The 12,491-nt window shown below is 52.7% G+C and overlaps 1 protein-coding gene across 1 annotated transcript in view; it reads right to left on the bottom strand.

Moving 5' to 3' along the window:
- Positions 1-12,279, bottom strand: part of LOC111153469 (ankyrin repeat domain 33B) — a 70,964-nt gene extending 58,685 nt beyond the window's left edge. The window contains exon 1 of the mRNA XM_022512494.1: positions 11,830-12,279. Within this exon, the coding sequence (XP_022368202.1) occupies positions 11,830-12,183 (354 nt within the window). The 5' untranslated portion in view covers positions 12,184-12,279. The remainder of the gene's footprint in view (positions 1-11,829) is intronic.
- Positions 12,280-12,491: the final 212 nt, after the last annotated feature.

The raw sequence follows: 12,491 nt of genomic DNA, 5'->3' as shown, positions 1-12,491 counted from the left end.
GGAAACAGTCTCTATGCATTTGCTAAAACTCTTGTGTCCAAATCAAGCCATTTGCAAATAGGTAGATGGAAACTGTGAGACGCAAACAAGTGGTTGACATGAATTTTTCAGTTAGGTTCAAGGGCCCTGCACTGAAGTAACATCAGGGAACCTTTCAAAATACATTAGCAGCATCTTAAGTATTTGGGAACTGATAAAATTATTAGCAGAATCACTGTAAGACATTGCTTTGAACAAAGAAGATACGGGTTTGCTTTTTTTTTTTTTTTAATAACTCAATACACTTGTACCTCATTCTAAAACCAAAAGAAAATTTCAAATTTGCCAAGGAGTTCACGGCGCATTTTAAGTAACTGAATTTTTTAGAGAAATGTATTTATTCCTTTTCACACAAGGCAATGGAGATTCAACCCTCCTCTCCAGGACCTCCCGGAGGCCCAGGGGCTCCCCTGCCTCCCAAAAGTACCCTCAAGAAGACACACCTGCCATGTGTCCCATCTGGGTGACAGATCTCTGGTATGACTTAAAAAAGAATAAAAAATTTTAAAAATACCCAGTCTAGGGGCACCTGGCTGGCTCAGTCAGTGGAGCATGCAACTCGCTCTGGGGTCACGGGTTCAAGCCCCACGCTGGGCACAGAGCTTATTTAAAACAAAACAAGTCTAGGTGACTAAATTTAGGCACATGCTGCCTTCCCAGTGGCAATTCCCACCTCCCCCAAAATATAAATTAAAACCACAGCTTTCCTTCAAAGGAAGAATTCCGGATACTGCCAAAGGAGGAAATCTGTGGTCCAGCAGACCTCTCGGCTCCTCTTATGTGACACCTGGTAAGTGGCCCCGACCCACGAGTGCATTCTTCCCAGGTGGGGTGAGCGACCATTTCAGTCTGCCAGGAGCCCAGGGGTTTCCCAGGATGCAGGATTTTCAGTGCCACCGTGGGAAAACCTGGGCAGAACAGAGCGAGCTGATAACCCTCTAGGGCCATTAGGTGTCTGCGGAGAGTGGCCTCTCCACCCATCACGCCGCATGGAGGATGAGCCTGGTGACCTCGGACGTGGCCTGTGCCAGCCCACCCTTCGACAAAGGAGGACGTGACAAGACACACCCGAGCTGCTCCTTCCCCTACTCCTCGGTGCCTCCGATGTCCCTTTCCGCAGCAGATGAGACAGGCCCCCCAAAGACCTGGGCCAGTGAAGCATGACAGTCCGTGGGGAGACGCATCCCCCAGCGATGGCAAGACTCCACGGCTCTAACCTGGCTTCCACGTCTCCCCGGGGGCGTCCAGGGTAGCCTGGAGCGGCAGTAACTGCCTTTCATTTCCTAGAAACCCACCCATGATCTAAGAACAAAGAGAAACGGCCTAACTCCCTCCGCGGACAATCCGACCTAGGAGCTGAGTCACGGCCGCTGTCTTTAGCACATGACTGCAGTCCCTTCTGCTTCCATTTATTATTTTTTGTTTTTTAAGTAGGCTCCATGCCCAGCGTCTGGAAGCCGTACAGACTGACCCTCCCGACAGGAGGGGGCAGGGCCAGGCCCTTGGGCACATCGGGCTCCACAAGGTCAAGGACAAGTAGAAAGGAAAGGAAACTCCGGGAAGCCACAACCCGACCGTGGCTTGTTGACAGAACATCATGGCAGCGTTAGTCTGGGGGACATCCCGGACAGGCCAGGGCTTTGACTCCAGCACTCTCTGCATGAACTTGGACTCAAGGAAAACACTGAAGAAAGAAAAAGGCTTGTCCTGATGCCTGGTGTCTGCACTATCTTTCCCTTCCTCGAACTGCTCTCCCTCCTCGTTGCTCCTGAGTTGAGGTCCTTCCCATGCTCCGCCTGGCCTCAGAGCTCCGACTCCACCCCCCCCGGAGATGGAGACTTGGGCTCCACCACGCAGCTCAAAGTGCCCCCAGGATGCACTGGGATGTGGTGGCATCCACCCCTACCATCTGCACCCATGACAGCAAATGCCACTTTCGTTGAATATAAACATTCAACAAATTCTTGTGGTCACAAGAGTACTCACCAAGTAGGGGAGCCTGGGTGGCTCAGTGGGTTAAGCCTCTGCCTTCAGCTCAGGTCATGATCCCAGGGTCCTGGGATCCAGCCCTGCATCAGGCTCTCTGCTCAACGGGGAACCTGCTTCCCCACCTCTCTCTCTCTCTGCCTGCCTCTCTGCCTACTTGTGATCTCTGTCTGTCAAATAAATAAATAAAATCTTTAAAAAAAAAAAAAAGTCATCACTAAGTAGACACACCATTCTCTTGCTTCCACCTTATCCCTTGCTTAATATTCAAACAGCAGGACTCGAAACTATCTTGAGATTAATTCATCACGGAAACAACAGTTCCGCTTACAGAGTGCCTACGGTGTGGCACGCTGAATACAGAAGTTACTGATGTACTCTGCCCAGAGCCTCTGGGCATTTTACAGATGGGGATGTAGAGGACATGCAGGAGCAAAGGATTATGTGACTTGTCCAGGATCACGCAACCAGCCTAAGCCTGCCATCTGGGGCCACCAAACTTGTTTTCTAAGAAAAGTCCCAGAGCTCTTCACAAGCGTATGTGCCAATCACCTCAGAACTGTGAAAAGTGCAGACTGCGGTCTGGTAGGTCTGGGGTAGGGCCTGGGATCCCGTACCTGGGAAAAGCTCTCAGGTGATGACAGTGCTCGGTGGCAGTGGTTCAAGCATGTCATATTCCCAGCAGGGGCCATTTCCAACCTATTAGCCAGGTCTGATCCTGCTCTTGTTTCTAAGAGTCGATCTATTCATGGTGGTAAGGCTACAGGTAAAAGGTAACGCATACCTTCATTTAATTTTCCAATGTTTTTTAAGATTTTATTTATTTATTTGACAGAGATCACAAGTAGGCAGAGAGGCAGGCAGAGAGAGAGGGAGAAGCAGGCTCCCCGCGGAGCAGAGAGCCCGATGTGGGGCTCGATCCCAGGACCCTGGGATCATGACCCGAGCCGAAGGCAGAGGCTTTAACCCACTGAGCCACCCAGGCGCCCCTAATTATTCCAATTTTTTATAGTGGTAAAACAAACATAAAATATTTCCATCTTAATCACTTCTAAGAGTTGCCTTCCTTCATTTCACACTTGTGATTTTGGAATAGCCACAGACCTACAGGAAGCTCTCCATTCTGGCTTCCCGCCCCAGTGTCAACATCTTACATGATTACAGGGCAAGAGCTCCACCACGAATGGCACTGCTGCCATCCAGAGCTGCTGGGTGGTAGGTGGGCCGAGTGTTCCTCTGTCGTGTAGACGTGTCGTGTTGACCACCGCAGTCCGGACGCAGGGCTGGCCATCACCACAGGCCCCCTCCTGCTACCCTGTTATAGGGGCACCCACTCCTCCTCTCCCCGAAATCCTAACCCCAGCAACCTATAAGCTGTTCTTCGTCGCTACAACTGCCTTAGTCCAAGAACGTTACACCGATGGACTCACCCAGCATCGAATCTTTTGAGATGGACTTTTTTCACTCGGCCTAATTCCCCCCACTTCCTTATGTATAAATCAACTTCACGCACCTTCCTTTGTCTCAGAAAATGGACTACGATAAATTCACTTATCGGCCTGTCCTAGGCGGCCCCCCAAAACACGGCTCCTGCCTCCTCCCCACCTCCTGCCCCTGCCTCTCTCAGCTGGAATGGCCCTCGCTCGGCAGGTGTGGTATCTAGTCCAAGAGTTAGTTAAATCCCAGAAGCAGAACCTGGAGAGAAATGCTTGACTCCATATCCCATCACTTTGCCTACTTTGGACTGAACTTATTCAGAGCTGACATAAATACGCCTTGGGAAGCATACATCTGTTTTTCTTACTTTGAAATTGCTCTCAATCCCGCGGCTCCAATCCAATCTGGCCGCCAAGCTGACTGTCACTGGGGATTTCACATCTACCTTCATTTCCTCTCTCTGACTTGGTAGAAATAAGTAAAATTCACCTTCAACGTTCTTTCAAATGTAAGAACATTGCTTGAAAACAGTCTCTTTTATGTACACACACACTGAATGACATCAAGGACTCTTAACATCCTACTTCATCTTAAAATCTGACCCCCTGAGAACACACACACGTGCGCGCATGCACACACACATACACACACCATACCTACACCAGCATGCCAGTAAGCTGTCTAAAAAAAGTACTTCCCAATCATCTTGAATCAAACATATTTTCTTTGATCACGTATTTTAAGAACTTAACTACAAACTTCTTATTTCTTTTAATTAAAAGGAATTACATTTTATCTTACGTATGGGAACTGTTTGACTCACTTGGAGAAATCACAGAATATCACATGGTTGTAATTTAGAATTACTGGCCCAATAAAGGGCTAGAAGGCCAATCTCAAGAAAGTTCAAAGAAGTATCAGAGAGACCGTAGGCTATGAATCAGGTTTTAAAAATTTATATAATAAAGCCCAAAATATACATTTTTAAAATGTTACATGTAATTCTAAATAATTTCTAGATCCAAAAAAAAAGGAGAAAAGAAATCCTAAGGTAAATTAGAACAGAACAACGAGAAAACACTGTGTACCAAACCTGGGGGAAAGGCAAAACTGATACTTCAAGAGAAAAATTATAGGTAGAATAAACCCAAGGTAAGAAATAATTTTTCAAAAAAGCAGAAATTGATGACAGAGTAAAGAAGCGGATCCACAGAAAAAGTCGACTCTCCGATAGGACTGACTGGATAGGTATTTTCCGCATTTGTCACCAAAGAGAAACAGCACAAACTCAAAAATAAAGAAAAACAGGATATAAGACAGTTGACAACAAACATTAAAAAGAGAACTCTACAGAAACTTCAGACTTGTGACCTTTAAAACTCGGAAAAAAATAGGACACTTCCCTAGAAAAACAGACGTTACCATAATGGACATTGGAAGAAGAGAAAATCTGCATTATCCTATAAGCCTTAAAAAGTTATTGACCTAACGGCCTGGATTTTAGTGATTTACTATTAGTTAAATAGCACGTAGAGGAGCGTTCCCTAGGTCACAGCCACATGTAGCCCAAGCTGCCACGCAGAATCGCTTTGAATACTTTGCCTATTAAATTGATATAAATGTCAGATGAATAAATGATATTCCAAGAGTTCATAGACATAGATATTCCATGATTTCTATAAGACTTCTCCCTCAGTTCTCCTTTACAAGCACAGGATAGAAAAGAAATCAGATGCTCAAAATCACCCAACCACTCCCCCATTTCTCGTGCACAGACGGGAGGCGGCGAGGGTAGAAAGCTCAGAAGCCCACTGGAGAAGCCCAGCAGGGTTCAAAGGAGCAGCAGGGGCTGCCCCGGGGTCCCTGCGGAGCCCAGCTCTCCCGACGCCCTAGATCCCCTCTCCTCTGAGCCTCACTTTGTTCTACTACAAAAACGTGGGAGACAAATAACCTCCAAAATCCCCTGACAAAATAAAATCTTAAAAAAAAAAAAAAAAAAAAAGTAAGGGGTGCCTCGGTGGCTCAGTGGGTTAAACCTCTGCCTTTGGCTCAGGTCATGGTCCCAGGGTCCTGGGATTGAGCCCTGCATGCGGCTCTCTGCTAGGTGGGGAGCCTGCTTCCTCCTCTCTCTCTGCCTGCCTCTGCCTTCTTGTGATCTCTGTCAAATAAATAAATAAAATCTTAAAAATAAAATAAAATCCCTGACAATGGGAGCACCTGGGTGGCTCAGTCGGTTGGGCATCCGACTCTTGGTCTCTGTTTCCACTTCTCAGGTCAGGTCAGGCTCCCCGTTCAAGGGGGTCATCTGCTTAAGGGTGTTCTCTCTCCCTCTGTCCCTCCCCTCCATGCTCTGTCTCTCTCTCTTTCTCTCTCTAAAATAAATAAATCTTTAAAATCCTATGGCTATGGTCTTCCTAAATTTCTGAAATCTTCATCCGCAAAAACACAAAAAGCGGCATTAAAAAACACCCGTTCCGGAGAAAATGAAAACAGATCTTCGGGAACGGGTGGTTCCCGGACGCTGAACAGTGGAGACGCGAAGGCTTTCGGTACCCTCGACTCGGGCACCCACCTGAAACATTCCTTCATAAAACTAAATTGAAAATAAACAAGTAAGGGGCGCCTGGGTGGCTCAGTGGGTTAAAGCCTCTGCCTTCGGCTCAGGTCATGATCCCAGGGTCCTGGGATCGAGCCCCGCATCGGGCTCTCTGCTCAGCAGGAAGCCTGCTTCCCCCTCTCTCTCTGCCTGCCTCTCTGCCTGCTTGTGATCTCTGTCTGTCAAATAAATAAACAAAATCTTTAAAAAAAAAAAAAAGAAAAGAAACAAGTAAGTGCTCAGCATTTTTGGTGAATAATATCCTTTTACGAACAAAAGCAAACTCCCCCTTAAGAGGGCATAGTAGGGCTTGGCCTTGTGACTTTGGTCAGCAGAAGTGACCACGAATCTCTTGAAACCCGTACCCTTCCCTGGAGAACAAGCCCAGGCCAGCCTGCTGGAGGAAGAGAAGCCACCGGGGCAGAGTCACCCCTAGACAAGACCTTCCCGGTCCTGCCACCAGCAGCCGACTCCAGCTGAGTGACCGCCCAGCCAGGATCAGCGCTGCTGGGCCACCCTTACTGCCGTCCACACCCTGGAGATTTCAGTTACTTGGTATCTGGCACAGCTGTGGCCAAAGAGACCTGCCACACTCTATCTGAAACACATGGGATACCCTCAGCGGTATTATCATGGTGGACACACGTCACTAACACCTGTCCAAACCCACACGATGTCCAAGACCAAGAGTGAACACGAGTATAAACCATGGACACAGGGGGATAATGTGTCCATGTGGGCTCATCAGCGACAGCAAACGCACAACTCTGCTTGCACATGAGGGCCACGGGGGAGCCTGTGCACCTGTTGGGGCAGGAGGTAGATAGGAATCTCTGTACATTACTCTCCACTTCGCCGTGAATCTCAAACTGTCCTTAAAAAATTAAGACCTTTAGGGCACCTGGGTGGCTCAGTGGGTTAAGCCTCTGCCTTCGGCTCAGGTCATGATCTCAGGGTCCTGGGATCGAGCCCCGCACCGGGCTCTCTGCTCAGCAGGGAGCCTGCTTCCCCCCTCTTTCCCTCTGCCGACCTGCCTCTCTGCCTACTTGTGATCTCTGTCAAATAAATAAGTAAAATATTTTTTAAAAATTAAGTCCTTTAAAAAAAAAATGCATGGGCCTCTCTACCGCTGCTGGGCCCAGAGGGATGCCCCTACGCCCACCGCCCCCCACGCCCCACCCATGGTCCATGGGGAGGAAGAAGCAGACAGACATCTGGCACCTGGCCTATCGGCTTGGGCTTCCGTTGACCACCTTCTCCACTCCCGCCCCCTGGGCTCCCGTCTAATCCGCTCATTCTCACTTCCTCATCCCTCCCCGACACATCAGAAATAACACACTAACGGGGCGCCTGGGTGGCTCAGTGGGTTAAGCCGCTGCCTTCGGCTCAGGTCATGATCTCGGAGTCCTGGGATCGAGCCCCGCATCGGGCTCTCTGCTCGGCGGGGAGCCTGCTTCCTCCTCTCTCTCCCTCTGCCTGCCTCTCTGCCTGCTTGTGATCTCTCTCTGTCAAATAAATAAATAAAATCTTTAAAAAAAAAAAAAAAAAGAAATAACACACTAACATACATCCCCAAGGAGCGGAGTCAAGCTCCCTGACCAGAAGCTCCCCAGGCTTGATCGCCCTCAGATCTACAGAGACCAGAATTCACTTCTGATCACCACTTCTAGCCCCATTTTAAGTACACACAGTGCACGAAGCCTGAGGCCTGGGGAAGGCAACGGGCTGGCTGGGTGTCGATTCTCATTTTAGGGAAAGGGGATTCCAAAGTTTATCAGCCCTCCTGGGGCATTTGAAAAAACAAAAACAAACACCAAACACCAATTTTTTTTTCTTGTGTGTGTCAGGATAAAGGTCACGGTCACTGCTACAAATCTATAAAACATAAAGCACCACCCCCCACAAGTAAAGAGAGACACCCCCAAGCTGGGTGTGTGGCGTGGGCTTGGGCTGAGCCTAGAGAGCACCTGGGGGGGGCGGGGCCCCTGGAACTTAACCATGCACAAGAAGAACAACATCAAGAAAAGAGGGCAATATTTTAAATTTAGCGTAATTGGACCTAGTTTGGTTCAAGAGCTGTCTGACATTCGAACTGCCTTTCTACAACAGTGGAAGTAGCACAAATGCGTCCTTTTGGTTTCAGTCCTGTCTCCAAAGCTGTCAGGGCCATCGAGGGGAATCTCGGGAGATAATAACAGGAAGAGAAGAATTAAGAAAAAGAATCATGGCAGCTTTCACCGTCCCCAAGTCAGAAGGAACAAAACGACCGTAAATCTAAATGAAAGCCAGAGCACACTTTGAATGTTACTGGAGAGAACTGTCTGACAAATATTTACATGTTGCATATTAAATCATGCAATCCTTTTAGAGCAATAAATATTTTAGAAGAAAATTGGATGCTGAGCCACATCCAAGATCCCACCCATCTCAGGAGCCAGGAAAGAACACATTTTCTTAAACAAGACACATCTGAGCCTTAGTTACTCAAACCGGATGAGACATCTGTCAGCTCAGGCAGAACTGTCTTCTCAACTGACCAGAGACGATTAGTTCAACAAATGTACCCAGAAATCCTTACAAAGCCTTTAGAGACATTTTTCTCGTAGGAAGCTTGCTGTGGGCAGGACCTGTGAGCTGCACTTTCTGTTGATGAAGCAAGTACCCTCTGCTCCACCAGACTTCTCGCTAAGGCTTTCTATAAAGTTGTGACTATCCCTAATTGTGAGAAGCTTATAAATCAGGCCCAAAGGGCTTATGCCTCAGGGCCTTTGCACTTGCCGATCTCTCTACTTGGATCACTTTCCCGGCATTATCTTCTCTATATCTTGGTCAAATATCAGTTACTCTCTCAAACGACCACTCTCGACCACTCTCAATCCCTGAACCCGTGGAACGTGTTCACCCACTGGCGGTGCTGCAGGCTAGACTGGGGTAAGACAAAAGCCCACCCTGCGAAGATACCCCTGAGACAGGACCTGAAGGCAGTGAGTGAGGACACTTCCGCCCCCAGGTTGAACTGTCATGAGGAAACCAGTTCACTTCCCAATCTCCTGTTTCTTAGCCAGCTCCTCTGGGCCGGCCTCTTGCCACCAGACCCGGGTAGAGCTCTCCAGCTGTGGCTCCCACATACCCTCCTCTCTGTACCACAGTCTGCCACCACCCAGTTGTCTCGGTTGGCTGACCAGAACGTCCTCCTTCCACAGTCCCCAAGTCTTTCCTCGCTAGGCTCCCAGGATTGTCAGAGCTCCTTGCATTTAAAGACACTTGCTCTGCATCTCTCCCGACTGCCTTCTGGGGCCCTGCCTCGGGTTCTAGGCACCAGGCAGTCTTCCTGGAGCACTATTACTGAGTTCTCGCCTCAAACAAAAGGTCGACTCTCAAAAGCAAGGACTGTTGGATTTCTCTCCAGTCTCCTACACTACCTGACCATTGCCTAGCACCCAATAGGTCTGCAAGAAATAAGTCTGCAATGACACTTTGCCCCATTTGCCACTGGTCGCGCATTGGCCCTTTACAACATTTTATTTGTAGTTTTTATAGGAAGATGGAGGCTGTTTGGCCAACAGAATCTAGGAACCACTGGAAGAAGAGAAGCTCTGGCCTCCGCCCCGCCCCCACCAAAGCACAGAACACAGGACTTGCTCCTTCTGGTCGGAAGATACAAGAGCCCAGGAGTCTTCCCTTTGCCAGCCATGTACCATTTCTCCATCATAATTTGGTGGGGAGCAGAGAGGACGAGGCCCTACACGGAGTAACAAAGAGACTATGCAATCAAGGGGGAAAGGCAGAGAGAAAAGGAGCTTTGCCTGGCAGAAGGGAAAAGTCCTGGAGGACGTGTTCTTCAGAGCCCGGAGGAGGCTGGCAAGAAAACAGGGGGGATGGTTAACAAGGGCTCTATCAGTGTCACGTGCATTAGTGGGTTTCATGCTCAGGACCCTGGGAGGTTCAACTAGGAAACCAAGGCAGAGAGGCTGGAACCTGTTCTTCTGTCCAGTTCCACTGCCCTCCCCAGACCCTATACTGAGGGAGTGGCTTTCAAAAGTAGCCCAGAAACCCCCTAGCCACCGTCTGTTCATATCATTCTCAGCTGGCTAGAATGCAGCAATCCCCAAACTTTTTTTTCCCCTAAAGGAAACATCATTAAAGCAGGGCCCAGCGGAGCCTCCAAACTGCTCCCCCTCTGCCCATCCCAGCCTCCTGGAGACCCCAGGCTGCCCAGGACACGGAATCTACCCACCCCCTCACCCTGTTCTTCCTGATCTTTGCCGGGTTTCCTTAAAAGCGGGCCCTTCTACCTGCTTCGGGCCAGAGAAGTTTTCTATCAACACCTGCATGTGAAAACTCACCTTAGCAAAAGCCAAAGCAGAGCGCAGAAACAGCCCCAGCAGCCGCCCCCCCCCCCCCCCCGCCGCGGTGAGGGCAGAGGCAAGAAGAGGCTGGGCGGAGGGGGGGGCCCTACCACCACCAGGCCTCCGGGCCAGCCCCGGGGACACACGACACCAAGCACAAGTCCCTTCCCTGCTGTCAAATGCTGTGTCAAGTTGAGCCGCCAAAGTGTGGAAGCAGAAAGCGATCCCGGCAGGCTCCAACATGACTAAGCCCGGCCCAAAGCACAGGCCGAGACACACCACCCCGCTCCGGAGATAAACGAAAGGCACAGGGTCCCCGAGTTCCCGAGTTCAACCACCTACGTCCTGTCAGCCACGGGTTCCGGAGCGAAAGGCACCTGCACTCCCCGCTCGTGCGGGGCTGGGGCGGCGGATCCCACGGGACCCGGAGACCGTGACACTCCGGGGAGCAGCTGCCGCTGTCCACCCAGACAGACGGGACGGGCGCTCGGCCGCTGGGGTCCCTCTACGGTGTGTCCCCCCGCCCCGAGTGTCTGGTGAGTTGCTCTGCGAGCCAGGCATTCTCGAGTCTTCGAAAGCCAACTTTTTCTTTCCTTTTAAAATTTTTCCTGCTGAGTCCTGACATGACTAATGGATCCCTCGTGCCTCCCTCCACCGCCCGCCATCCTCGCTGCCCTACCGGGTGGGGGTCTGCGCCTCCACCGCCGCGCCCCCAGACCCTGCTCCGGGACCCACCGGCCGTGGCTCGGGGCAGTGACCACGCGGGCGGCGAGGTCAGAGACCACGCTCTCCTCCGGGCGCCGCCGAGCTGGGGGCTGCGGGAGGAGGGCGGGCGATCCGGGAGGAAACTCCGACTCCCGGGGGCCTGGAGGAGCCCGTCCGCGTTCCGGGCGTGCAAGAGAAAGGGCAAGGGCAGCGTGAGCGGCGGGGCGGGGGGGGAGGTGAAGGCAACTGGGGTTCGGGATAGGACGTCGTCCCCGCGGGCAAGGAAGATAACGGTCGGAGGGGGCCCAGCTGTTAGAGACCCGAGGGGTTTCCAACCCGGATCCCAGCGCGGGCCCCCGGGGGTGGGGGCGGGGGGAATTCAAGGACAGGAGGACTCCGGGGGCGGGAACCGAGAGGGAGGCGGTGAAGACTCGAGACCAGCGGCGTCTCCCGCGGCGCTGTGACCTCGGGCCACGCTCCGCACCACCCACCCCCGCCACTGCCCAGACCGGGACCCCGGCCCGGGAGACGCAGGGCCGCCCAGGGCTCCGCACGCGCCGCACGCCCAGCCGGCGACGAAGACGCGCGCTGGGCAGCGGCACAGTCACCGCGGGACCGGACAGAGCCGGGACCAGGGCGACGCGGAACGGGGGGGGGGGAGTGCGGAGGGGGGGGAGTGCGGAGGGGGATCCGAAGCCCGCGGGAAAGCCGACTTACCCGGCCGTTGCGGTCGGTCTCCTGCACCTCCTCGGCGCTCAGCCCCCGCCGCACCAGCGCCCTCAGCAGCCCCACGTCGTTGGCGCAGGCGGCGCGCAGGAGGGTCGCCTCCTCCGGGACGCCCTCTGGGACGCTCTCCGCATTCGCGGTGCCGTATTCCTCCTCGCCTCCGACAGGGTAGAAGGAGTCGTCCGAGGCGATGCTGCGGGTGTCGGGCAGACACGAGAAGTCCTCGTACTCCTCGTAGTCGGCAGGGTCCTCCCCGGCCTGAGCGTCCCGGGGTGGGGACGGCGTCTGCGGGGACACGCGGCGCGCCCCGCCGCCCTCCGGCCCGGGCCCGGCCAGCAACACCATGGTGGCGGCCGGGGCGCGGGCCGGGATACTGGGGCGCGGGGCGTGCGCCGGGGTCACCGCCCCTCGTCCCCTGCGGCCGCAGATGAGCGGGGCTCCGCGCGCTCCAGCCCGGCGGAAACGAGCGCCGAGCGGCTGCGCTCGGAGACTAAAGTCACTGGAGGCTGGAGAAAGCCCCCTCGGGGGTGGGAGGAGCCGCTGGGGCTTTCCGGGCGCGGCGGGCGGGCGCGGGCGGGGACCGGGCGGGGAGGAGGGCGGGGCCGCCGCACTGGAGGAGGCGCGCGCGCCCCGGGTTCCCCCGCCCGAAGCCC

The sequence above is a fragment of the Enhydra lutris genome, unplaced genomic scaffold (genome assembly GCF_002288905.1).
Source record: "Enhydra lutris kenyoni isolate GAN:26980312 unplaced genomic scaffold, ASM228890v2 scaffoldscaffold32, whole genome shotgun sequence".
NCBI lineage: Eukaryota > Metazoa > Chordata > Mammalia > Carnivora > Mustelidae > Enhydra > Enhydra lutris.
Note: the sequence above shows the minus strand (reverse complement) of the source record. Positions and strands in the feature narration are given on the sequence as shown.